At 48.0% G+C, this 27,506-nt stretch overlaps 1 protein-coding gene across 4 annotated transcripts in view; it reads left to right on the top strand.

Annotated features, from left to right (window-relative positions):
* Positions 1-27,506, top strand: part of LOC119963573 (sodium/hydrogen exchanger 9B2-like) — a 167,727-nt gene that overhangs the window by 115,379 nt on the left and 24,842 nt on the right. For all 4 annotated transcript variants that reach the window (XM_038792902.1, XM_038792899.1, XM_038792901.1 and 1 more), the window contains exons 7-9: positions 6,742-6,869; positions 13,719-13,894; positions 25,273-25,379. In XM_038792902.1, the coding sequence (XP_038648830.1) occupies positions 6,742-6,869; positions 13,719-13,894; positions 25,273-25,379 (411 nt within the window). The remainder of the gene's footprint in view (positions 1-6,741; positions 6,870-13,718; positions 13,895-25,272; positions 25,380-27,506) is intronic.

The raw sequence follows: 27,506 nt of genomic DNA, 5'->3' as shown, positions 1-27,506 counted from the left end.
TTCAACCGCTCCCTATGGTAACAGGTTCCTCATTCTCACCATTCTGTGGGTAAAGAGATTTTTTCCCTAATTCCCGATTGGATTTCTTGGTGACTATGTTATGTTGATGGCCTCGAACCATGTTCTTTCCCTCAAGTGGAAGCACTCTCTCTCAATCCACTCTAACAAAATCTTTCATCATTTAAAGACCCCTCCCTGCAAATTCAGTCCAAAAGGTCCGAATTGCTCATGTAATTAGTGAACAACAGTGATCTCAGCACGGCTCCTTACAGGACACTGCTTCCCACCTTCTGCCACTCTGAGTAACGAGGCTTGATTCCTACTCCCTCCTTTTTGTCATGAAGTCAGCTCGCAATCCATTCTGCCACTTGCCCCCGACTTTTCATCCTCTGACTTTATTTATTAGTCTATGGGCACCTCATCAAAGATGGTTTGAAAAAATAGATAAGTTACATCCACTACATTGCCATTGTCTACTTTCTGTTACTTCCTTAAACAAGTCAGAATTGGGGATGTTTGTGGATGGTTGCAAAATGTTCAGCAACATTTGCAGCTCCTCCGATAATGAAGCAGTCCATGTCCAGATGCAGTAAACGTTGACAGTATCCAGGCATGGGCCGATAAAGGGCAAGTTACATTCGCACCACACAAGTGTTAAGAAATGACCATCTCCTACAAGAGTGGATCTAACCATTGCTCCTTGACGTTCAATGGTATTACCATCGCTGAATCCCCCACAATCAACATCCTGGGGGTTACCATTGATCACTGAACTGGACCCAGCCACATTAATACTGTGGCTACCAGGGCAGGTCAAGGCTAAGAATCCTACGGTGAGTAACTCACCTCCTGACCCCCCCAAAACCTGTCCATCATTTCCAAGGCACAAGTCAGGAGTGTAATGGAATACTCTCCGCTTGCCTGGATGAGTGCAGTTCCAACAACACTCAAGAAGCTCAACACCATCCAGGACAGAGCAGCCACAAACATTCAAACCCTTCACTACCATCCTGTCTATAGAGGTGGGACCTCTATAGACAGGATGGTCTACATCTGAACCTGAGGGGCACCAATATCCTGGGGGGGAGATTTGTTAGTGCTCTTTGGGGGGGTTTAAACTAATTCAGCAGGGGCATGGGAACCTGGATTGTAGTTTTGGGGTACGGGAGATTGAGAGTATAGAGGACAGGAGGACAGATTTGACTTCGCAGGAGGGTGCCAGTGTTCAGGTAGGTGGTTTGAAGTGTGTCTACTTCAATGCCAGGAGTATACGAAATAAGGTAGGGGAACTGGCAGCATGGGTTGGTACCTGGGACTTTGATGTTGTGGCTATTTCAGAGACATGGATAGAGCAGGGACAGGAATGGTTGTTGCAGGTTCCGGGGTTTAGGTGTTTTAGTAAGCTCAGAGAAGGGGGCAAAAGAGGGGGAGGTGTGGCGCTGCTAGTCAAGGACAGTATTACGGTGGCGGAAAGGATGCTAGATGGGGACTCTTCTTCTGAGGTAGTATGGGCTGAGGTTAGAAACAGGAAAGGAGAGGTCACCCTGTTGGGAGTTTTCTATAGGCCACCTAATAGTTCTAGGGATGTAGAGGAAAGGATGGCGAAGATGATTCTGGAAAAGAGCGAAAGTAACAGGGTAGTTGTTATGGGAGACTTTAACTTTCCAAATATTGACTGGAAAAGATATAGTTCGAGTACATTAGATGGGTCATTCTTTGTACAATGTGTGCAGGAGGGTTTCCTGACACAATATGTTGACAGGCCAACAAGAGGCGAGGCCACATTGGATTTGGTTTTGGGTAATGAACCAGGCCAGGTGTTAGATCTGGAGGTAGGTGAGCACTTTGGAAACAGTGACCACAATTCGGTGACCTTTACGTTAGTGATGGAAAGGGATAAGTATACCCCGCAGGGCAAGAGTTATAGCTGGGGGAAGGGCAATTATGATGCCATTAGACATGACTTAGGATGTGTTGGTTGGAGAAGTAGGCTGCAAGGGTTGGGCACACTGGATATGTGGAGCTTGTTCAAGGAACAGCTATTGCATGTTCTTGATAAGTACGTACCAGTCAGGCAGGGAGGAAGGGGTCGAGCGAGGGAACCGTGGTTTACCAAAGAAGTGGAATCTCTTGTTAAGAGGAAGAAGGAGGCCTATGTGAAGATGAGGCGTGAAGTTTCAGTTGGGGCGCTTGATAGTTACAAGGAAGCGAGGAAGGATCTAAAGAGAGAGCTGAGACGAGCAAGGAGGGGACATGAGAAGTCTTTGGCAGGTAGGATCAAGGAAAACCCAAAAGCTTTCTATAGGTATGTCAGGAATAAAAGAATGACTAGGGTAAGAGTAGGGCCAGTCAAGGACAGTGGTGGGAAGTTGTGTGTGGAGGCTGAGGAGATAAGCAAGATACTAAATGAATACTTTTCGTCAGTATTCACTCAAGAAAAAGATAATATTGTGCAGGAGAATGCTGAGACCCAGGCTATTAGAATAGATGTCATTGAGGTGCGTAGGGAAGAAGTGTTGGCAATTCTGGACAAGGTGAAAATAGATAAGTCCCCGGGGCCGGATGGGATTTATCCTAGGATTCTCTGGGAAGCCAGGGAGGAGATTGCTGAGCCTTTGGCTTTGATTTTTAGGTCATCATTGACTACAGGAATAGTGCCAGAGGACTGGAGGATAGCAAATGTGGTCCCTTTGTTCAAGAAGGGGAGTAGAGATAACCCCGGTAACTATAGGCCGGTGAGCCTAACGTCTGTGGTGGGTAAAGTCTTGGAGAGGATTATAAAGGATACGATTTATAATCATCTAGATAGGAATAATATGATTAGGGACAGTCAGCATGGTTTTGTGAAGGGTAGGTCATGCCTCACAAACCTTATCGAGTTCTTTGAGAAGGTGACTGAACAGGTAGACGAGGGTAAAGCAGTTGATGTGGTGTATATGGATTTCAGTAAAGCGTTTGATAAGGTTCCCCACGGTCGGCTATTGCAGAAAATACGGAGGCTGGGGATTGAGGGTGATTTAGAGATGTGGATCAGAAATTGGCTAGTTGAAAGAAGACAGAGAGTGGTAGTTGATGGGAAATGTTCAGAATGGAGTTCAGTTACGAGTGGCGTACCACAAGGATCTGTTCTGGGGCCGTTGCTGTTTGTCATTTTTATAAATGACCTAGAGGAGGGCGCAGAAGGATGGGTGAGTAAATTTGCAGACGACACTAAAGCCGGTGGAGTTGTAGACAGTGCGGATGGATGTTGCAGGTTACAGAGGGACATAGATAAGCTGCAGAGCTGGGCTGAGAGGTGGCAAATGGAGTTTAATGTGGAGAAGTGTGAGGTGATTCACTTTGGAAAGAATAACAGAAATGCGGAATATTTGGCTAATGGTAAAATTCTTGGTAGTGTGGATGAGCAGAGGGATCTCGGTGTCCATGTACATAGATCCCTGAAAGTTGCCACCCAGGTTGATAGGGTTGTGAAGAAGGCCTATGGTGTGTTGGCCTTTATTGGTAGAGGGATTGAGTTCCGGAGCCATGAGGTCATGTTGCAGTTGTACAAACATCTAGTACGGCCGCATTTGGAGTATTGCGTACAGTTCTGGTCGCCTCATTATAGGAAGGACGTGGAAGCTTTGGAACGGGTGCAGAGGAGATTTACCAGGATGTTGCCTGGTATGGAGGGAAAATCTTATGAGGAAAGGCTGATGGACTTGAGGTTGTTTTCATTAGAGAGAAGAAGGTTAAGAGGTGACTTAATAGAGGCATACAAAATGATCAGAGGGTTAGATAGGGTGGACAGCGAGAGCCTTCTCCCGCGGATGGAGGTGGCTAGCACGAGGGGACATAGCCTTAAATTGAGGGGTAATAGATATAGGACAGAGGTCAGAGGTAGGTTTTTTACGCAAAGAGTGGTGAGGCCGTGGAATGCCCTACCTGCAACAGTAGTGAACTCGCCAACATTGAGGGCATTTAAAATTTTATTGGATAAGCATATGGATGATAAGGGCATAGTGTAGGTTAGATGGCCTTTAGATTTTTTCCATGTCGGTGCAACATCGAGGGCCGAAGGGCCTGTACTGCGCTGTATCGTTCTATGTTCTATGTTCTATGTACCGACAAACAGTGGCAGCCGTGTGTACCATCTACAAGATGCACTGCAGTAACTCACCAAGGTTCCTTAGGCAGCACCTTCCAAACCCACGACATAGAGAAGGACAAGCGCAGTAGATACCTGGGAACCCCACCACCTGGAGCGCCCCCCCCCCCCCCAGTCACTCACCACCCTGACTTGGTCCTTCACTTTGCTGGGTTAAATTCTGGAACTCCCTCCCGAACAGCACAGTGGGTGTACCTATACTCCAGGGACTGCAGCGGTTCAAGAAGGCAGCTCACCACCACCTTCTGAAGGGCAACTAGGGATGGGCAATAAATGCTGGCTAACCAGTGATGCCGACACCCTGTAAATTGATTTTCAAGTTAACAGGTTGTGACTAGTGGAGTGCCGCAAGGATCAGGAGCCGCAGATATTTACAATCTTATAGACAAAGAGACCAAGAATAAAGTATCTAGGTTTCCTGACAATGCAAAGCTAGATGGAAATCTAAGCTGTGAGGAGAAAACAAAGAGGCTGCAGAGATTCAGATAGGTCAGGTGAGTCGGCAAGAAAGTAGCAGGTATATAATGTGGCTGTGTGTGAGGTTATTCACTCTGGTTGTAAGAATAGAAAAGCAGAACATTTAAAAAAAGACATGAAACTTGTAAATGTTGATGTTCAGTGGGACGTGGGTGTACGTGTAAAGGAACACACCACTTGTAAAGGAACACACCACTTGTAAAGGAACACACCACTTGTAAAGGAACACACCACTTGTAAAAGAACACACCACTTGTAAAGTAACACACCACTTGTAAAGGAACACACCACTTGTACAAGGAACACACCACTTCTACAAGGAACACACCACTTGTAAAGGAACACACCACTTGTACAAAGAACACACCACTTGTACAAGGAACACACCACTTGTAAAGGAACACACCACTTGTACAAGGAACACACCACTTGTAAAAGAACACACCACTTGTAAAGTAACACACCACTTGTAAAGGAACACACCACTTGTACAAGGAACACACCACTTGTAAAGGAACACACCACTTGTACAAGGAACACACCACTTGTACAAGGAACACACCACTTGTACAAGGAACACACCACTTTTACAAGGAACACACCACTTGTAAAGTAACACACCACTTGTAAAGGAACACACCACTTCTACAAGGAACACACCACTTGTAAAGGAACACACCACTTGTACAAAGAACACACCACTTGTACAAGGAACACACCACTTGTAAAGGAACACACCACTTGTACAAGGAACACACCACTTGTAAAAGAACACACCACTTGTAAAGTAACACACCACTTGTAAAGGAACACACCACTTGTACAAGGAACACACCACTTGTAAAGGAACACACCACTTGTAAAGGAACACACCACTTGTACAAGGAACACACCACTTGTAAAGTAACACACCACTTGTAAAGGAACACACCACTTGTACAAGGAACACATCACTTGTAAAGGAACACACCACTTGTAAAGGAACACACCACTTGTACAAGGAACACACCACTTATAAAAGGAACACACCACTTGTAAAAGTAACACACCACTTGTACAAGGAACACACCACTTGTACAAGGAACACACCACTGGTACAAGGAACTCACCACCACTGGTGCAGCATCAGTTAGGAAGGCAAATAGCATGTTGGCCTTTATTGATGGAGATTGGACTACAAGAATAGAGAAGACTTGCCACAGTTATACAGGGTTTTGGGAAGAGCACACTTGGAGTACTGTGTAGCTTTGATCTCTGTGTATAAGGAAAGATAGCCTTGCATTGGAGGATATGCAGCAAAGGTTCACAGGCTTGGTTCCGGAGATGAGAAGACTCTCCTGTGGTGAGAGGCTGCGTAAATTGAACCTATCTTCTCTCGTCCGACCAGACTGTCTGCCCTTCTGCCGCAGCTGTGTTTGCGGCCAGGTGCCCCTAAAGAGGGCGCAGGAGGAGTACGCCAGCATTGTCAAGGCCTTCGGTGCCACGTGGCCACTGTGGGGACTGAGGTGTCTTATTGACCCCCTCAATCACGGAATGTTGCAAGTTTCATTTCTGATTTAGTTTTGTTTAAGGGGCTGTCCCTGTAATTTGTCCCTCGGTTTGTTTGATTTTGTTTCTTTCGTTATTTGAGTTGCATTAAAATAGTTGGAACGAGGAGGGATGATCTCACTGGACACAAGCTTCCAAAGGGACTTGACAGGGTGGACACAGAGATTGTTCCCACCGGCTGGGCAATCTACAGCACAGGACCACAGAATCAGGATAAGGGGTGCTCATTTCCAACAGTTGAGGAGAAATTTCTTCTCTCGAGAGTTACGAATCTTTGTAAATCACTACTCCGGAGGGTTGTAGATGCTTCATCTTTGAATAGATTTAAGGCTGAGATAGACAAATATTTGGCCTCTCGGGGAATGGAGGGATATGGGGAGGCCAACAGGAAAGAGGAGTTAAGGCCGATGGTGAATTATGCTCATTCTGACTGGTGGAGAAGGATTGACAGGCCACATGGTATCTCCTGCTTCATTTTCTTATCTTCTAATAAAGAGGGCATGCTTTTTATCATCGTTTTGAGTTGATTTTTATTCCTTCTGATGTAACACAAGATATTTTATTCTTAGGCTCTTCGGAAACTGAAGGCAGTGTGCCTGCGGCTGGCGTTTGCTCCCTGCCTTAGTGAAGCTTGTGTTTGTGCCGTTCTTGGGCATTATCTACTGCACCTTCCGTGGTCGTGGAGTTTTATCCTGGGGTAAGCACATTTATTCATAGGACGGAGCTGACAATAATTAGAGAAATATAAGATACAAGTAGAATTTCAGGCTCTTAGTCTCGATTTAAATTTTATTTGATATATTTTAATTCTGTGTCAGCTCTGGCTCAGTTGATAGCACTCTCATCTTGGAGTCAGAAGGTTGTTGATTCAAGTTCCCCTTCAAGGAGTCGAGAGCAAAAAGCAAGGCTGACTCCCCAGTGTGTCACTCTGGTTGTGCTGCACTCTCCGAGATGCATTCTGTCCGATGAGACTTTCGGTGAAGACCCAGCCTGCTTTCTCAGGTGGTCATGGAAGATCTTCTGTCACGATTTCGAAGAAGGGCAGGGAACTGCCTCCATTGTGTTAGACAATATTTTTATTTGCAAATATATTCATTGAAATGTTATAAACAGACATTAACCATGTTATAAACCAGCAAAGATATAAAAGTACAATGTCAAAACGGTAATACATAAATCGTACATCAAAATTGCAACATAAAACTAAACCCCCCCCCCCCAACAGCTGTTGGTGTCTAAATCTTTAACAAAGGAGATAAATTGTTGCCACCTCAGGGAGAACCTCCCACCCGCCCCCTGATGGTTTACTTCAGTTTTTCCAAGTGCAGAAATTCCATCAAATCACCCAGCCAGGCAGATGCACTGGGTGGTGTGGGAGACCTCTAGCCAAGCAATGTTCACCTTCTGGCCACCAAAGAGGCAGAGGGACGAGAACAGCCACAACGGGGAGACAGGACAGCCCTGTCTAATGCCCCTCCCCAACAGAAAGCAATCTGAATGTACAATGTGCGAATACAGGAGCATTATATAAGAGACAAATCCAGGAAGCAAATAATAATCTTTATTGTCACAAGTAGGCTTACATTAACACTGATGTGGAGATGCCGGCGTTGGACTGGGGTGAGCACAGTAAGAAGTCTTACAACACCAGGTTAAAGTCCAACATGTTTGTTTCAAACACTAGCTTTCGGAGCACTGCTCCTTCCTCAGGTGCTCTTCATTCACCTGACTGTACATTAACACTGCAATGAAGTTACTGTGAAAATCCCCTAGTCGCCACATTCCGGCGCCTGTTTGGGTACACAGAGGGAGAATTCAGAATGTCCAATTCACCTAACAGCACGTCTATTGGGACTTATGGGAGGAAACCGGAGCACCCGGAGGAAACCCACACAGACACGGGGAGCACGTGCAGACTCCGCACAGACAGTGACCCATCGGGGAATCGAACCTGGGACCATGGTGCTGTGAAGCCACAGGGCTAACCACTGTGCTACCCACGTCCAAATCTCCTGAGAATCTTGAGTAGATAGTCACATTCCAGCCTATCAAATGCTTTTTCTGCATCCAAAGACACTATAGCCTTAGGTTCTGTAGCTGTGAATGGGGAGAGGATGGTGTTCAGAAGGCGCTCGACAATTATCAGGCCTTCACAAGCCAGGGAGATGAGGCTCAAGCAAGAGTTCCAGAACCTTAGCCAGCAACGTGACGTCCATATTCAAAGTGAGATGGGTCAGTATGAACCACACTCCATTGGGTCCTTGTCCCCTTAAGGAGCAAAGATGTTGAGGCTTGAGTGAGTGTCGGGGCAATGAACGCCGAGACAGTGAGGCGTTAAACATATCCATTATTAAAGGTAGCTGTTCCGAACCCGGCTGGGAAGTCATCAGGACCCGGGACGTTGCCGATTGCAACAGGCCAATACACTTTAAAATCTCTCCTGCGCATTAAGGGGAATCCAATTCTTGCCTCCTACTCTCTTTAATAGTCGGGATATGCAAACCCCAGGAAGCTAGTCATACTTGATTTGTCCGGAGGGGATTCTGCCTCATGCAGGCCACGGTAATATAATATGATCTGAAAGCTGCATTGACCTGGAGAGGAGTGGAAACAAGATTGCCGTCTTTATTATGAAGCATAGGGATCTCTCAAGAGGCTGTCTGCTGATTGAGTTGTTGAGCCAGAGACGACTGCCTTTCTCCCCATCTCATAGAAAGTGCCCCTGGAGCGCCCTAACTGATGCATAACCTTACTAGTAAACACCAACTTTTTCCTGTGCGTCAGTAGTTCCAGAGTTGGGGTGAGTGAGTATGGCGCTCCACCTCCAAGGTGATGGAGTCTCCAGGTTGGGTGTTGGAAAGGGCCAGAATCAAACAGTAAATGAACAGAATATGGGGCGTGATCCAAGATGACTATCGCTGAGTAGTCAGCTGCAACTGCGTAAGGGAGGAGGAGAAAACTCTTTGTCGTTTGCAAGAAACGTTGTCGGTCTACCCCATCCATCTGCTCCATAAAAGAGGGCAAAGCCCTGGCCATCCCAGATGGCATACGGAACAATCCAATTTAAGGTGCAAAACACAGTTCAGGTCGCCTCCTAGAATCCAGTGTGAATGAAGGTTGGGGAAAGAATTCACAAGAGAATTGATGAAGTTTGAGTCTTCCCAGTTTTGGGCAGAGATATTTGCCAAGACGACTGGAGTGTTGGCCAGTGAGTCACAAACAATAATATAGCGACGGCTAAGGTCAGCTATAACCCGAGAGGTGGAGAATTGTATTCTCTTTGGGATTAAGATTGCCATGCCTCTGACCCTGGTATTACTCTGGATTGGAAGACCTGCCTCACCCAATTCTTGTGTAAACTTGTCTGGTCCTTTACGCACACGTGAGTTTCCTGAACATCAGAGTTTAGATTCTTAAGATGGGCAAAAGCCTTGGACTGCTTTACTGGGCCATTCCGACCTCAGACATTCCAGGTGGTCCCGGCCAATATTTACCCCTCAAATACCATCACAGGCAAACAGATTCTCTGAACGTCATCGCATGGCTGTTTGGGGAAGGTTGCTGTGTGCAAATTGGTTGTCACATTTCCCACATTACAACAATAACTATACTAATACTACATTTCAGTTCATTTTTGAAAATTAATTTAGCGAGATGCAATGTGTTTACAATGAAAATAATGTTGAAACATTTCTGGCTACAAAATAATGAAACCTCTATGCGCACTAACCAGGATTGTGTTACAGAATGGGCAGAATCCGACAAATTACCAAATGGTTTGCATTCATTCATGGAAAACTAAGAAATAAAGCAATAACAAATGTATAAAATTGGTTACATTTGGTGCTAAATCTTAACATTACACTATCGATCTTCCTGTGGGGCAGTAGCTGGGCAGGACTTCCACTCACCAAGCAGAACTGCTGTGATTCTGGTTCTTTTCTTGGGTTAGAATAGGTTAATAGGTAAAGTCGCCACAGTCCCAGATGATCATCAGCTGATTTGCCCTTTGAGGGGGAGTGCCGACTGGTGGTGGTTTAAGCTGAGGGTCACCACACCTCAGGCGAGGTTCATAAGATATAGGAGCAGAATTAGGCCATTCAGCCCATCGAGTCTGCTCCGCTATTCTATCATGGCTGATATGTTCCTCATCTGCTACCTACAATGTTACAGGCCAAGAGCTGGATTGCGAAATCAGCCAGAGCATCTCCTCCCTAGAACACATGACCCAGGAGCGGGAGTCGGCAATGTAGCCTCCCGAGCCTAAACACTCTCAATGTGATTATGGCTGATCCCATCCTGGCCTCAACTCCACCGTCCTGCCCGTTCTCCATAACCCTTCATCCCATTACCGAGTAAAAATCTGTCTAACTCCTCCTTAAATTTACTCACTGTCCCAGCATCCACCGCACTCTGGGGTAGCGAATTCCACAGATTCACAACCCTTTGGGAGAAGTAGCTTCTCCTCAACTCTGTTTTAAATCTGCTACCTCTTATTCTAAGACTATGACCTCTCGTTCTAGATGCCCCACAAGAGGAAGCATCAGCTCCACGTCTACTTTATCCAAACCTTTTAGCATCTTGTATACCTCAATTAGATCGCCCCTCATTCTTCTAAACTCGACAGTATCGACCTGAACTGTTCAATCTCTCCTCATACGACAAACCCCTCATCTCTGGAATCAATCTAGTGAACCTCCTCTGAAATGGCACTACATCTTTCCTCAAATACGGGGACCAAAACTGTGCACAATTCCACAACACTGTTGCTTCACAGCTCCAGGGTCCCAGATTCGATTCCCGGCTTGGGTCACTGTCTGTGTGGAGTCTGCACGTCTCCCCGTGTCTGCGTGCGTTTCCTCCGGGTGCTCCGGTTTCCTCCCACAAGTTACGAAAGACGTGATGTTTGGTGAATTGGACATTCTGAATTCTCCCTCTGTGAACCCGAACAGGCGCCGGAATGTGGCGACTAGGGGATTTTCACAGTAACTTTATTGCAGTGTTAATGTAAGCCTACTTGTGACAATAATAAAGATTATTATTATTACTCAATTCCTTTTGCTACAAATGCCAACATTCCAATTGTTTTCCTCATTATTTGGTGCACCTGCGTCATGGACACCCAGATCCCTCTGCACCGGAGCATTCTGAAGTCTTTCCCTATTTAGATAATAAGTTGCCTTCCCATTTTTCCGACCAAAATGCATGACCTCACACTTATCCACGTTAAACTCCATCTGCCACATTTTGTCCCACTCTCCTAACCTATCCATATCCATTTGTAAGGTTCTTATTCCCTCATTGCAACTTACTGTCCCGCCTATTTTGGTATCATCTGCAAATTTGGCTATAGAACCTTCTAACTCTGTATCCAATTATTATATCCATGTATCCAGTTAGAATACATGGACAGAGAGGTTCTCATTAGCATCTTGTCCTCTTCAGAGGGGGTCTGCCACTAGCACGGAGGAAAAGATGTTTGTTTAGAATGCAGCCTTTGACTTGGTTATCTAAACCATTTCCCTCTAACATCCTTCCATTGCCGTCCGTTAATTGGGACTGCGCTCACCTGGTTCCATTCCAATCTACCTGAACACAGCCAGAATATCACCTGTAATGATTTCTCTTTCTGCTCCTGTACCAGTGTCTCCGGAGTCTCCCAAGGATCTATCTTTGTCCCCTCCTATTTCAAACCTTCATATTTGCTCTGAAAGTACAGCAGGTTTTCACATACAGATTGATAACTCCCAGCTCTATCTCACGGCTACCTCTCTTGATTCCTCCACCTTTGCTAAATTATTAGACTGCTTATTTGACATTCAGTACTGCTTCTGCAAGAATGACCTCCAATTAAATACTGGGAAGATGGGAATTATTGTTTTTGGACCTGCTCCAAACCTCCCTGCAGAAAGCTCCATATTCCATAACTACCAACCTATCATGGAATCATAGAATTTACAGTGCAGAAGGCCATTCAGCCCATCGAGTCTGCACCAGCCCTTGCAAAGAGCACCCTACTTAGCCTACACCTCCACCCTATCTCTGTAACCCAGTAGCCCTACTTAACCTTTTTGAACACTAAGGGGCAATTTAGCATCGCCAAGCCACCTATCCTGCATATCTTTGGACTGTGGAGGAAAACCACGCAGACACAGGGAGAACGTGCAGACTCCACACAGACAGTGACCCAAGCCGGGAATCAACCTGGGACCCTGGAGCTGTGAAGCAACAGTGCTAACCACTGTGTACCATGCTGCCCACTTAATCCCTTTCCCTGGCCACTGTTGGAGGCTAAACTAATCTGTTTGCAATCTTGGTGAGTTGAGCTTCCAAGCACATTCAAGGCATCACCAAGAATACCAAGTTCCAACTCTGCAGCATTGCTCATTATACCTTTGTTATCTCTGGACCTACTGTTCTATTGTATTCCTGGCTGGTCTCCCCCATTCTAACCTCTGTAAACCTGAATTCATTCAAAACTCTGCTGCTCATTTCATAATGCCCACCAAGTCCTGTCCCCCTATCCCCCCTTTATGCTGATCTACACTGATCTACACTGATCTACATTGATCTACACTGATCTACATTGATCTACATAATGCCCACCAAGTCCTGTTCCCCTATCCCCCTTATGCTCGCTGATCTACATTGGCTCCTAGTCAAGCTACAGCTTGGTTTTCAAATTCTCTTCCTTGATTTAAAATTCCTCCATGGTGTTTCCTTTCTCCAACTCGAGAATCTCTTGCAACTCCATCGTTCGTTATCTTCATTCCATCAATTTGGGAGTCTTGAGCATTCCCAATTTAAGCTGCCCAACATTCACGCCCGTGCGTTCAGCTGCTTGGGCCCTGAGCTCTGGAATTCCCTGGCTGCCCCTCTCCGCCTTCAATACATAGGAAGAGGAGTGGGCCATTCAGCCCCTCGAGCCTTCCCACTATTCAATGAGATCATGGCTGATCTGTGACCTAACTCTATATACCTGCCTTTGGGCCATATCCCCTAATGTCTTTGCTTAACAAAACCTATCTCATATTTAAAATTCACAACTGTTCCAGGTTTGACTGCTGTTTGTGGAAGAGAGTTCAGAACCTCCACCACCCTTTGAGTGAAGAGGTTCTTCCTAACATCTCTCCTGAACGATCGAGCCCTAATTTTTAGACGATGCCCCCTAGTTTTAAAATCTCCAACCAATGGAAATAGTTTATCTTTACGCTGTCCCTGATGCTAAAACCGACCTCTTTGATTAAGCTTTTGGTCACCTGATCTAAAATGTATTTGCGGTTTACATACTTGTGTTGGTGCCACGCTTTGTTCTATAATGCTCCTGTGAAGTTTCTTGGAATGTGCTACAGGCTCTACATAAATGTGTTGTTGTTGAATGTCGGAAAATTCAGCAATCTCATTCAATTACTTTACAGAGTTAAAAATTAAATCAGTTTCTCAGATCAATTCTCTTCCCTTGTAATTTCAAATAACTTTAATCTTCAAAATATATGTATTTATATATCTTGTTATTGCTGCACATTCTGTTAATTCCTGTGCCTAGGTTTGTGATGGGTGCAGTATCGCCGGCTGTAGTCGTTCCCTGCATGCTGCTACTTCAGAAAGAACGCTACGGTGTTGACAAGGGAATCCCAACGCTACTTATGGCTGCAGGCAGCTTTGACGATATCCTGGCTATTACAGGCTTCAATACATGTCTAGGGATAGCCTTTTCCTCAGGTAAGCTGTTTTAAATCTAGAATAAGAGCGTGCAAATTGGTGCCCATGGGTCACGTGCAGTCCCCAAAACCTGGCTCACAAAGCCCAGGCAATTCAATATTGGTTAAAAGCAAATTACTGCAGATGCTGGAATCTGAAACTAAAGGGAAAATGCTGGAAAATCTCAGCAGGTCTGGCAGCATCTGTAGGGAGAGAAGAGAGCCAACGTTTCGAGTCCGATGACTCTTTGTCAGAGCTTTGACAAAGAGTCATCGGACTCGAAACGTTGGCTCTTTTCTCTCTCTACAGATGCTGCCAGACCTGCTGAGATTTTCCAACATTTTCCCTTTCAATTCAATATTGGTGCTTGTTATTCTCCCCATTTGCTAGAATGACCTTTATTAAACTTCTTTGAAAACTGGTAATTGGAAATAGTTTTTTTTTTAAACATTGTTGCTTCTGTAGTAGAAATATTCAAAATCAAAATACCAGGCTCTTGTCAGCAATTCGAGACATGTAGAAATACATGAGAACACTAATTAAGGATAAAAATAAGGATTGGGGCTTTTCACAGTAACTTCATTGAAGCCTACTTGTAACAATAAGCGATTATTATTATTAAATTCATGTGTTCCATTTTTGGGCCCAGGGGTCATGCGCTGGTTCCCTTGGAGTTGGACAGCACATAAATTTGGTGCATCCACATGATCGTAGTGTGTCTCTGCACTATTGCCTTTTCTGTGTTGTGGTGATCAGTAACGGGCCGAGCAGTGTTGTGCAGATATCAGCTGTTGCAGCTAGCCGTTTAAAGGCAGGATGTTCCACTTAAAGGGAGACAGCACTGAATAATATTGGTGGAATTTAAATGCTCTTCTGTGAGAAGCTGCGATTCAGGCGAACTATCAATAGACACTCAGAGAAGACGCTGGGAGATTGTTCTTTCCTCTATACCTGTTTCCACATGGACACGTGCAAATACATTCACAATGAGATTGGAGGTGCAGAGTGAGGGTGACTGTTATTGGAGGCATTCTTGGTGGAGATGAGCAGGAGGATGACACAGATTCCTCAGGAGGCCTTCAAGGACCATCTTTAAAAGGTGGTCAGTGCCCAGTGTTAGGACCAGAGGACCATACAGCGCCACAGGAACTCTAATGACCTGTTGCTGGCGTTCACGGTAAGGTCAGAATGCATTTTCACATGGCATCTACCCACCATACTATCAACCTATCAATACCCAACACACCACAACCCCATCTCCAACCCAGCAATACCTCCTGGCACATGTAACCAATGCCAAACGTAAATATATTCCACCTCCGTCACTCACACCTCTCAATGCTGCCAATCTCACACCCACCTCTTGCTTCCTCTCCAGCTATTGGTCAGCACGCACACCAAGGTGCCGGATATCTTAGCTGCTTTGCTATACAGCCACCTGTCATTGTCAAGGACCATAGAAGGCTGGTTTAGCTCACTGGGCTAAATTGCTGGCTTTTAAAGCAGGCCAGCAGCACGGTTCGATTCCCTTACCAGCCTCCCTGAACAGGCGCCGGAATGTGGCGACTAGGGGCTTTTCACAGTAACTTCATGGAAGCCTACTCGTGACAATAAGCGATTTTCATTTCATTTTCAAGTTTCCCTCTCTGCAGCCATCATATCTGTTGTGGCCTTTTTGTGGACAGATGGCCAAATCCACTGCCGTCCCTGTCAAGATGCAGCAACGGTTTCTGGCACATCCAGGAACTCTACCACAGCAACTTCAAGAACAATTCAGAGTACTTCAAACACTTTCAATAGCAAAACTTCTTCAAACGTACCTTGCCTGCAGTATGGGTGCCTGGCCCTTTAAGGAATATGCCTGTCTTGTATCTCTGCACCTATTATTCGCATGGTCCTATATGAGAATCTTGCCTGTATGTGCATGGTCTGGATTTGATTTGCTGGCGTCACATCAACCAGCTGGGTTGTGTATGTCAGGATAACTTTGATTCACAGTCTTCCAGGTGACATGGCCGCATCCGCCCTTCTGCTGTGGCAGTGTTGGTGGTGCCAACGTGGGTCCTTGCTCTCCTGTGTTGGTACAGGGAGGACCCGGCAGCACTTTGCACCCCAGCAAATGGTGCTTGGCCTCCACAGTGCCACTGGAGGATGTACAGTGGAGATGAATTTCTCAACCCTGAACATGTGCCCTCTCAGCCTCCATGGAAAAGACAGAAGTGGCCCACAAAGTCCGAAAGCTTGAACTGCCCTGCTCGAAAACATCACTATTTTCATAACTTCGGATTTACTGGCAATAACAAAACTCATGTTAAAATTACTGAAAGATCTCACGTGCTCCACGTATTGACTGACTTTGAAAATACTTTGCTAATGGTTACATTTAATATTTCTAGTACACCTTGATCTAATTGGTCTTGTGTGTATTTATGCAGAGGTAATAAAAATCTTTCACCAACTTACTGTCACATATATTATGTTGATGTTGTTGGAGTGGAAGATGCTAAACTTTTTTGTTTTAATTACTGTCTTGATAAAATACAAGACATTAACAGTAAGCACTAACATTAACTGTCCAATGTTTTTAGTGGGGTTTATGATGTTTCTAGACACATAATGCATAGCAGTACTTGCTTCTGGTGATACATTGTAGAAATGCCTCTGAAATCGGAGGTGAATTGTTTTATTTCCTCAAATATTAGAAAAGGATGTCTTGTAAATTTATGGAATTACAACTGTGCTTGTAGCTCCTTTACAAAAATATCTTAATTATATTTCTTATACCTAAGATATCCTTTAATCCCCTTTCTTGCTGTTTGGTGCGGATGATATGTTAGTGCTGGGGAATGAAATAATTTATTTCTAAAAGGTAGCAAATGCCAATACCGAGTATTGTCTGCCCTGGTAGATCCATCAGAACAGCCTGTTCCTGCCCCACAGAACTCATCTCTTCCTTTCTTGATTCCATTCTCTTTCCCCTGGTCCAGTCTCTTCCCACCTACATCTGAGATTCCTCTGCCACACAGCATATCAATAATTTCCAGTTTCCTGGTCCTAACCATCTCCCCTTTGCCACGGATGTCCAAACCCTCTATACATCCATCCCCCACCAGGGGAGTCTGAGAGCTATACCGTCTGGAAATCGGCCCATTGGGGGCGGAGCAACGGGGGAGAGCCTCAGGTGATGTCCTGGGGCAGTCCAAACGCCGTGCGTACGCCATTTTTGAGGGGGCAGAATATCAGAAAAACGGCGCGCCCCTGATTTTGGCATAAAAATTGACTCTCCAGCCGAACGCAATTTTGGCGTCAGCAATCGTAGAATCCGCCCTGTGTCTCTGCTAATGGCTGCATTTCTACCGGGTTGTAAGTTGGTGGTTTTGTTTTCTGGTTGATTCACTGTTTATGGTGTGTTGTGAATGTTTTTAGCGTACTGCTGATTGTTTTGTATTTGGCTGTGTTTTTTAAAAAATTATGGAGTTGTTAATAAACTCAAATTATCAGCAATTGCTGATATATTGACATGACCGACCAGTGGGATTAGTTTTTCCAGATTTACTTCAGCAAAATCTAATTTTAATCACCGCAGTTAGTTCTCCTCCTAACCTTTTATCTGCTGCAATAACAAAGGGTTGGTTTCTCTGTCACCAGAAAAGGCCTCTTTTCTCTGATATAATTGGTTCTGCATGGCCCCCTTCCTAAAATAGACTGCCCAAACTGATACAACTTTCTAATTGTCCAACCTATGTCAAATGTCTCCCAGCCTCCAGCTGAGTTCAGCAGCCCTAAAAGTCCTGGGATCGATCACTTGCTTACAGGAGTTACATGCTCCTTAAAGTTAGTTTTTAAAAAAAGATTTATCTGATGCCAGACATTGTCCTCCGGTTCAGCATCGCTAATCACTTCCATAAGCAATCTCACATTTGCTCCTCTGTCAAATTTCTAAACAAATGTATCAGGTCCATATTCAAACCCAGCAATGGTGTTTTGACTTGAATGATAGGCAAAATCCTTCTGATCAACCCTTGGCTTCAGCTGCATATATAAGCCAGCTTTATTTTTTTTTGAAATAATTTTATTGAAAAATTTTGAATTTATACAACAAGAACGCACCATAGTAAAATACCAAAAATAACAATAATATTAACAATCATAAACATTCGCCCCACCTCCATGAACAACACAGCATTTTAACAACAACGCAAATTAACACAATATAAAGTTACAGAATAGAAACTACAATAAGGAACACCCCCCCCCCCCCCCCCCCCCCCCAGGGTTGCTGCTGCTATTGACCCAGTTACCTATCTCTGAGCCAGGAAGTCCAGAAAAGGCTGCCATCATTTATAGAACCCTTGTATTGATCCTCTCAGGGCAAATTTGACCCTTTCCAATTTTATAAATCCCGCCATGTCACTGATCCAGGTCTCCACACTTGGGGGCCTCGCATCCTTCCACTGCAGCAAGATCCTTCGTCGGGCTACTAGGGACGCAAAGGCCAGGACACCGGCCTCTTTCGCCTCCTGCACTCCCGGCTCTACCGCAACTCCAAAAATCGCGAGTCCCCACCCTGGTTTGACCCTGGATCCAACCACCCTCGACACCGTCCCCGCCACCCTCTTCCAGAATTCTTCCAGTGCTGGGCATGCCCAGAACATATGGGCGTGGTTCGCTGGACTCCCCGAACATCTGGTGCACCTGTCCTCACCCCCAAAGAACCTACTCATCCTAGTCCCGGACATGTGGGCCCGGTGCAGCACCTTAAATTGGATGAGACTAAGCCTCGCACATGAGGAGGAAGAGTTGACTCTCTCCAAGGCATCCGCCCAAGTCCCGTCCTCTATCTGCCCAAGTTCCTCCTCCCATTTAGCCTTCAGCTCCTCCACTGACGACTCCTCCACCTCCTGCATTACCTTATAGATGTCCGACACCTTCCCCTCTCTGACCCACACACCGAAAGCACTCTGTCCATCGTCCCCCACGAGGGCAGCAGAGGGAATTCCTCTACCTGTCGCCTAGCAAACGCCTTTACCTGCAAGTATCTGAACATGTTCCCTTGGGGAAGGCCAAATTTATCTTCCAGTTCCCCCAGGCCCGCAAACCTCCCGCCAATAAACAGGTCCCTCAATTTGCTGATGCCCGCCCTTTGCCACCCCCTAAATCCCCCATCCTTGTTCCCCGGGATGAACCGATGGTTGCCACCCAATGGAGCCTCCATCGAGCCCCCTGTTTCCCCCCGATGCCGTCTCCACTGTCCCCAGATTCTTAGGGTCACCGCCACCACCGGGCCCGTGGTAAACCTCTTAGGGGAGAGCGGCAACGATGCCGTTACCATGGCACCCAGGCTCGTACCTCTACATGACGCCATCTCCATTCTTTTCCACGCCGCCCCTCCCCCCTCCATCACCCATTTACGCACCATTGACACATTGGCTGCCCAATAGTACCCCAGAAGGTTGGGCAGCGCCAGCCCGCCTCTATCCCTCCCTCGCTCCAGGAACACCCTCTTCTAAGCCAGCTTTATTGAACAGTAATCACATAAATGAGCACATTAAAAACAGCACGTAGCAATATGGTAGTTCCAGAATCTCCAAATCTCATCAATATCAAATATTCCTCCTGTACAGTTAACATGAAGACAATTTGAGGCAGTCTTTGCATCTTGTAAAACTACTTTACGATTGTAGTTTGAAGCAGCAATGTTGGCTTCTGAGTGATGGTTGAATGGGAGGAAATCAGCTTCATATATATAAGACCATAAGAACATATACTGTTCACGTCCTTTGAAAATATATTTGAAAAAAATCAGCGAAATCTTAAGTTTGTATGTTTGCAGCTAACCTAGGAGCTGACCAGACTGAATAGATTTCAAACTAAGAAGGACATTAGGAAATGGTTATCACACCCAGTGCACAGGCTACACATATTTTTCTGATGCTTATTTCTGACTCTTTATAACATTGCAATCATTTTGCAAAGACCTCCGCAGTGCAGCTGTCAACCTGAGCTTAAATTGCTCAGCATGAGCACTCAGTTGTGACTGGTAATGGTGGTAGATTTGGAGGACAAAGAGGAGTTCAGGGAGAGGGTAGAAAGGCGAGTGCTGAGAGGGCAGGGAGAACAACAACCTGTATCTTTATATAGTGCCTTGAACATAGTAAAATATCCCAAAGTGTTTACAGAGGTGCAATCAGTCACAAAATGATGCCACGCTGAGACCGATGTAGGAGTGAGTTTAAAGGAGGAGAAGAAGTGGAACATATTAGGTAGGGAATTCTGGAGTTTAAGGGCTAGACCAGGGGTGGGCAAACTACGGCCCGACAAAGGTTTTTATGCGGCCCGCCAATGAGGTGCCCGGAATCATAACCGGCATTTTTGAAAAGCCGGCGGGGAAAAGCCGCTGAAGTAAATGCGCTTATTCAATAACTTCCAATGGTTCGGGTTGCTAACTGACTTCAAACCAAAAGAAAATACTGGGACTTTTTAACAACATTGGGCGTGATCTTCCCAGAAGGGGAGAAGGTCCCCGAGCCAGCACGTTCCCCGGCACTCGCAGCACCGAGCCAGCACGTTCCCCGGCACCCGCAGCGCCGAGCCAGCGCGTTCCCCAGCACCCGCAGCTCCGAGCCAGCACATTCCCCGGCACACTCAGCACCGAGCCAGCACGTTCCCCGGCACACTCAGCACCAAGCCAGCGCGTTCCCCGGCACTCTCAGCGCCGAGCCAGCGCGTTCCCCGGCACTCTCAGCACCGAGCCAGCGCGTTCCCCGGAACCCGCAGCACCGAGCCAGCGCGTTCCCCGGCACCCGCAGCTCCGAGCCAGCACGTTCCCCGGCACTCTCAGCACCAAGCCAGCACGTTCCCCGGCACTCTCAGCACCGAGCCAGCGCGTTCCCCGGAACCCGCAGCTCCGAGCCAGCACGTTCCCCGGCACTCTCAGCGCCGAGCCAGCACATTCCCCGGCACTCTCAGCGCCAAGCCAGCACGTTCCCCGGCACCCGCAGCGCCGAGCCAGCACGTTCCCCGGCACCCACAGCACAGAGCCAGCGCGTTCCCCGGCACTCTCAGCACCGAGCCAGCACATTCCCCGGCACTCTCAGCACCGAGCCAGCACGTTCCCCGGCACCCGCAGCACCGAGCCAGCGCGTTCCCCGGCACTCTCAGCACCGAGCCAGCGCGTTCCCCGGCACCCACAGCGCCGAGCCACCACATTCCCCGGCACCCGCAGCGCCGAGCCAGCACGTTCCCCGGCACCCGCAGCGCCGAGCCAGCGCGTTCCCCGGCACTCTCAGCGCCGAGCCAGCACGTTCCCCGGCACCCGCAGCACCGAGCCAGCGCGTTCCCCGGCACTCTCAGCACCGAGCCAGCGCGTTCCCCGGCACCCACAGCGCCGAGCCACCACATTCCCCGGCACCCGCAGCGCCGAGCCAGCACATTCCTCGGCACTCTCAGCACCGAGCCAGCGCGTTCCTCGGCACTCTCAACGCCGAGCCAGCACGTTCCCCGGCACCCACAGCGCCGAGCCACCACATTCCCCGGCACCCGCAGCGCCGAGCCAGCACATTCCCCGGCACTCTCAGCGCCGAGCCAGCACGTTCCCCGGCACCCACAGCGCCGAGCCACCACATTCCCCGGCACTCTCAGCACCGAGCCAGCGCGTTCCTCGGCACCCGCAGCACCGAGCCAGCACGTTCCCCGGCACCCGCAGCGCCGAGCCAGCACGTTCCCCGGTACACTCAGCACCGAGCCAGCGCGTTTAGCCACTTGTTTCCCGGCACTCACAGCGCTGAGCCAGCGCGTTGAGCCACTTGTTCCCCGACACTCACAGCGCTGAGCCAGCGCGTTTAGCCACTTGTTCCCCAGCACTCACAGCGCCGGGACAGCGCGTTTAGCCACTAGTTTCCCGGCACTCACAGCGCCGGGACAGCGCGTTTAGCCACTAGTTTCCCGGCACTCACAGCGCCGGGACAGCGCGTTTAGCCACTTGTTCCCCGGCACTCACAGCGCCGAGCCAGCGCCTTTAGCCACTTGTTCCCCGGCACTCACAGCGCCGAGCCAGCACGTTTAGCCACTAGTTTCCCGGCACTCACAGCGCCGGGACAGCGCGTTTAGCCACTAGTTTCCCGGCACTCACAGCGCCGGGACAGCGCGTTTAGCCACTAGTTTCCCGGCACTCACAGCGCCGGGACAGCGCGTTTAGCCACTTGTTCCCCGGCACTCACAGCGCCGAGCCAGCGCCTTTAGCCACTTGTTCCCCGGCACTCACAGCGCCGGGCCAGCGCCTTTAGCCACTTGTTCCCCAGCACTCACAGCGCCGGGACAGCGCGTTTAACCACTAGTTTCCCGGCACTCACAGCGCCGGGACAGCGCGTTTAGCCACTTGTTCCCCGACACTCGCAGCGCCGGGACAGCACCTTTAGCCACTTGTTCCCCAGCACTCGCAGCGCCGGGACAGCGGGTTTAGCCACTTGTTCCCCAGCACTCACAGCGCCGAGAAACTCATGGATATTCAATGTGATTCACTTTGAATAAGGGGGAAGAGGGAACGTGCGATCGAGGCCGGGTATAGCCCCGTTTTTTACAATGGAGAGCCAGAACTCCCCGGTGTAACGAGAGATCAGGACGCCATTTACAAATGGAAAACACCTTGGGCTGGATTTAATGCAGCGCGTCACAGGGGAAACTTGATGGCTTGGCCACTTCATCATGGGAGAATCCCCACGTCAGCCCGACAGGGCCGCACAATCTCCCCCCATTGTGTTGGAAGAGAAGGGGGGCTGGCATGGGGGTGCAAGGGGAGTGTTAATTAGACTCACTGAAGATGTAGCAGAGTAGTTGCTGAAAGTCACACCCCTGCAGTTGCCTCTGACCCCCCCCCCCCCCCCCCCCAAATCCTCCTCTCCTGCAATACCCCCAGATCCCTATATCCCCATCCCGTCTGCAGTCAGACGGGGATCACTCAGCCTTCCTGGTCCTATGGTGAATGCATTACTGCCAGTTGCCACTACTCACAGCGCCGAGCCAGCGGGTTTAGCCACATGTTCCCCGGCACTCACAGCGCCGAGCCAGCGGGTTTAGCCACTTGTTCCCCGGCACTCACAGCGCCGAGCCAGCGCGTTTAGCCACTAGTTTCCCGACACTCACAGCACCGAGCCAGCGCGTTTAGCCACTAGTTTCCCGACACTCACAGCGCCGAGCCAGCGCGTTGAGCCACTAGTTTCCCGACACTCACAGCACCGAGCCAGCGCGTTGAGCCACTAGTTTCCCGACACTCGCAGCGCCGAGCCAGCGCGTTGAGCTACTTGTTCCCCAGCACTCACAGCACCGAGCCAGCGCGTTGAGCCACTTGTTCCCCAGCACTCACAGCACCGAGCCAGCGCGTTTAGCCACTTGTTCCCCAGCACTCAGCGCCGAGCCAGCGCGTTCCCCGGCACTCACAGCGCCGAGCCAGCGCGTTTAGCCACTTGTTCCCCGGCACTCACAGCGCCGAGCCAGCGCGTTTAGCCACTTGTTCCCCAGCACTCACAGCGCCGAGCCAGCGCGTTTAGCCACTTGTTCCCCGGCACTCACAGCGCCGAGCCAGCGCGTTCCCCGGCACTCACAGCGCCGAGCCAGCGCCTTTAGCCACTTGTTCCCCGACACTCACAGCGCCGAGCCAGCACGTTCCCCGGCACTCGCAGCGCCGAGCCAGCACGTTCCCCAGCACTCACAGCGCCGAGCCAGCGCCTTTAGCCACTTGTTCCCCGACACTCACAGCGCCGAGCCAGCACGTTCCCCAGCACTCACAGCGCCGAGCCAGCACGTTCCCCAGCACTCACAGCGCCGAGCCAGCGCCTTTAGCCACTTGTTCCCCGGCACTCACAGCGCCGAGCCAGCACCTTTAGCCACTTGTTCCCCGACACTCACAGCGCCGAGCCAGCGCGTTTAGCCACTCGTTTCCCGGCACTCACAGCGCCGAGCCAGCACGTTCCCCGGCACTCAGCGCCGAGCCAGCACGTTCCCCAGCACTCACAGCGCCGAGCCAGCGCCTTTAGCCACTTGTTCCCCGGCACTCACAGCGCCGAGCCAGCACCTTTAGCCACTTGTTCCCCGACACTCACAGCGCCGAGCCAGCGCGTTTAGCCACTCGTTTCCCGGCACTCGCAGCGCCGGGACAGCGCCTTTAGCCACTTGTTCCCCGGCACTCACAGCGCCGAGAAACTCATGGATATTCAATGTGATTCACTTTGAATAAGGGGGAAGAGGGAACGTGCGACCGAGGCCGGGTATAGCCCCGTTTTTTACAATGGAGAGCCAGAACTCCCCGGTGTAACGAGAGATCAGGACGCCATTTACAAATGGAAAACACCTTGGGCTGGATTTAATGCAGCGCGTCACAGGGGAAACTTGATGGCTTGGCCACTTCATCATGGGAGAATCCCCACGTCAGCCTGACAGGGCCACACAATCTCCCCCCATTGTGTTGGAAGAGAAGGGGGGCTGGCATGGGGGTGCAAGGGGAGTGTTAATTAGACTCACTGAAGATGTAGCAGAGTAGTTGCTGAAAGCCACACCCCTGCAGTTGCCTCTGACCCCCCCCCCCCCCCCCCCCCAAATCCTCCTCTCCTGCAATACCCCCAGATCCCTATATCCCCATCCCGTCTGCACTCAGACGGGGATCACTCAGCCTTCCTGGTCCTATGGTGAATGCATTACTGCCAGTTGCCACTACTCCCTCTGGTACTGGTGACATGAGGAGCAGTCCTTGGTGGGTGGGCTTCCTTACCGGGGGTCTCAACCGCAGGGAAGGTCCAACAGAGGCACTTTGATTCTGTCGAGCCTCCCACACGGAATGAGGGGCATTGTCTGGGTCTCTGACTGGTCTGCAAGACCCCTGTCAGCCCAACAGAATCCTGAACCCTAACTTGTTGAACCTGGATCACTGCAGGGTTGAGCTAGGTCATTTCTTCCAAGTCAGATTTTACAAATAATTTTTAAAAACATGGTCAATTAAGTATTGTAATTTTGCAAAATGTGTTAAACTTGTAAAATATATTTATAGCGGATGGGGAAAGTTGTGAAATGTCCTCCATTATATTAACACGTTTAATATATAGAGTAAATAACATGTTTACCATTCCTCTGTAAATTCCATGGGTATTTCAGCCTAAAGGTCTGGGTGCCTTCCTTTTGTCTCGCAATGTTTGACAGAACCATGGTACATTTTTAAAATCAAACTCAACTGTGAATGTTTAGACATTACATATTTTGAAGAAAATAACATTGTACGATGTATATTGTAAGACACGGTATTATACTCCTAAAGGTGCCTGCCATGTGGCTGGTGCTACTGTTAGTTTGGGTTTTCTCAATGTCTTCATTTATTTGGAACTGAACTGATTAAATCCCACTTGTTTATGAAGGTTCGCTGGTTTCCAACATACTCAGGGGATTCCTTGAAGTTCTCATTGGGATAGCAGCCGGAGCTGCTATTGGATTGTTCCTCCGATACTTTCCCAGCAGGGACCAGGTAAGGAGAAGCATGTCAGTTATTATAATTCCTGAAGATACTGCAAAATAAGAATACAGCAGTCATTATGTTAGCCATATTAATAAAAGAATATAAAATAGGTCATGTAGTTACAATTGCTGAAAAATGAAATATGGAACTCTCCTGTTGTTTTACTTTTAAAATAATTGGAGCAAGGATTTGCAGCTTAGCCTTTCTAAAGAATTGTGGATGTGTTTTCCCTTCAGAGACCATGATGATGAGACAGTTGTTCTTCTGCAGTTAGATGCAAATATCAACAAGCTTCAGATTTTCTAAGCATGTGTTACAATTTGCTCTGTAACATCTAGCAGCTGAAAAATCTGTTTGTAAAACCGAAGTTTGTCAATTCTGTAGGTACCCACCAGGATAGTGCATGCCCCAGAGTAGTGCTTCCCAGGATAGCGCATGCCCCAGAGTAGTGCTTCCCAGGATAGCGCATGCCCCAGAGTAGTGCTTCCCAGGATAGCGCATGCCCCAGAGTAGTGCTTCCCAGGATAGCGCATGCCCCAGAGTAGTGCTTCCCAGGATAGTGCATGCCCCAGAGTAGTGCTTCCTCTTTGACCCATGCAAGATAATGGCTCGCCCTTCCTGATCCCTATGTTGTAAGAGGAAGATGGTAACGTTGACAGGTCAAAACTGGCCACCTCCTTCGAAAGCAACCTCCATGGTCCAAATCAAGCCATATATTTCAGGGAAGTAATATGAACAACTTTAAAGATCCAGCTTGAGCAGTTCAAATGTAGTGTAGGTACCACATTATGGAAATTATAATTGCATGATTATTGTGTCTTGCTTAAAAACTAACTGTGTTAACAATGTGCGCTGTTATTAATGTACACATTGGCAAACATGTTCAGGGGTTTAAGAGATGCACAGTGAGTTACCAACCCCCAGATGGTCAATTTTAGCCATTCGACCATGTACTTCACACAAACATCTCACCTTTGGTGGTCCTTTAATTCAATTAATTTACTGAATTTGCATATTAATTGACCATTAAACCTACCATAGAAAATTAGGACTTGTAATTTTCTTATTCTAAAATGTATTGTGTCATTAATGTTATAAAACATCCCATGGCTCTTTACATGAGCATTATAGAACAAAGGCTTTTTCATTCTGCCTCTTTATCTTCACTCTTCACCCAGTTTTCCCTTCTCTTTGTTTTTCTTTCCATACCTGAATTGACTCTAATTCACCTGAATTTCCATTAAGGAGATACACTGTTAGTGGCAGCATTTGGAGGTTGTTGTTTGGGAGAGGCTGTTTGAGGGTAAATCCACATTTGGCATGTGGGAGTCTCTAAGGAGCAGCTGCTGGGCGTGCAGGACAGGCATGTGCCGGTAAAAAGGAAGGACAGGAAAGGCAGGATTCGGGAACCATGGATAACCAGGGAAATTGTGAATATTGTCAACAAGAGAAAAGATGCATACGTGAGGTACAGGGAACTAAAAACAGATAAAGCACTTGAGGAATACAAGGAAAGTAGAAAATAGCTCAAGCTGGGAATTAGGAAAGCAAAAAGGGTCATGAAATGTCCTTGGCAGACAGGATTAACGAGAACCCCAAGACATTTTATACGTATATTAGAAACAAGAAGGCAGCTGGAGAAAGAGTTGGTCCACTCAAGGACAAAGGAGGGAAATTATGTGTGGAACCAGAGGAAGTAGCTGAGGTCCTTAATGAGTATTTTGCATCGGTATTCACAAAGGAGAGGGACATGTTGATTGGTGGTGTCTCAGAGGGATGTGTAAATACTTTAGAACAGGTGGTTATTATGAGGGAGGAAGTGTTAGGTGTGTTGAAAAACATTAAGGAAGGCAAATCCCCAGGGTCAGACGGCATCTATCCCTGATTACTGATGGAGACGAGATGAAATCGCTGGGCCTCTGACAGAAATCTTTGTGTCCTCATTGGCCACAGGTGAGATCCCAGAGGATTGGAGGATAGCCAATGTTGTACCGTTATTTAAGAAGGGATGCAAGGATAACCCAGTGATAGGCCAGTGTGCTTGACGTCAGTGACAGTGAAATTGTTGGAAGAGATTCTCAGAGAAGGATCCATGCACATTTGGAAGGCTTATTAACGAGACAGCATGGTTTTGTA

Source organism: Scyliorhinus canicula, chromosome 3, assembly GCF_902713615.1.
Source record: "Scyliorhinus canicula chromosome 3, sScyCan1.1, whole genome shotgun sequence".
Taxonomy (NCBI): Eukaryota; Metazoa; Chordata; class Chondrichthyes; order Carcharhiniformes; family Scyliorhinidae; genus Scyliorhinus; species Scyliorhinus canicula.
The sequence above is the reverse complement of the archived record's forward strand: the minus strand, read 5'-3'. Positions and strand labels throughout refer to the sequence as shown.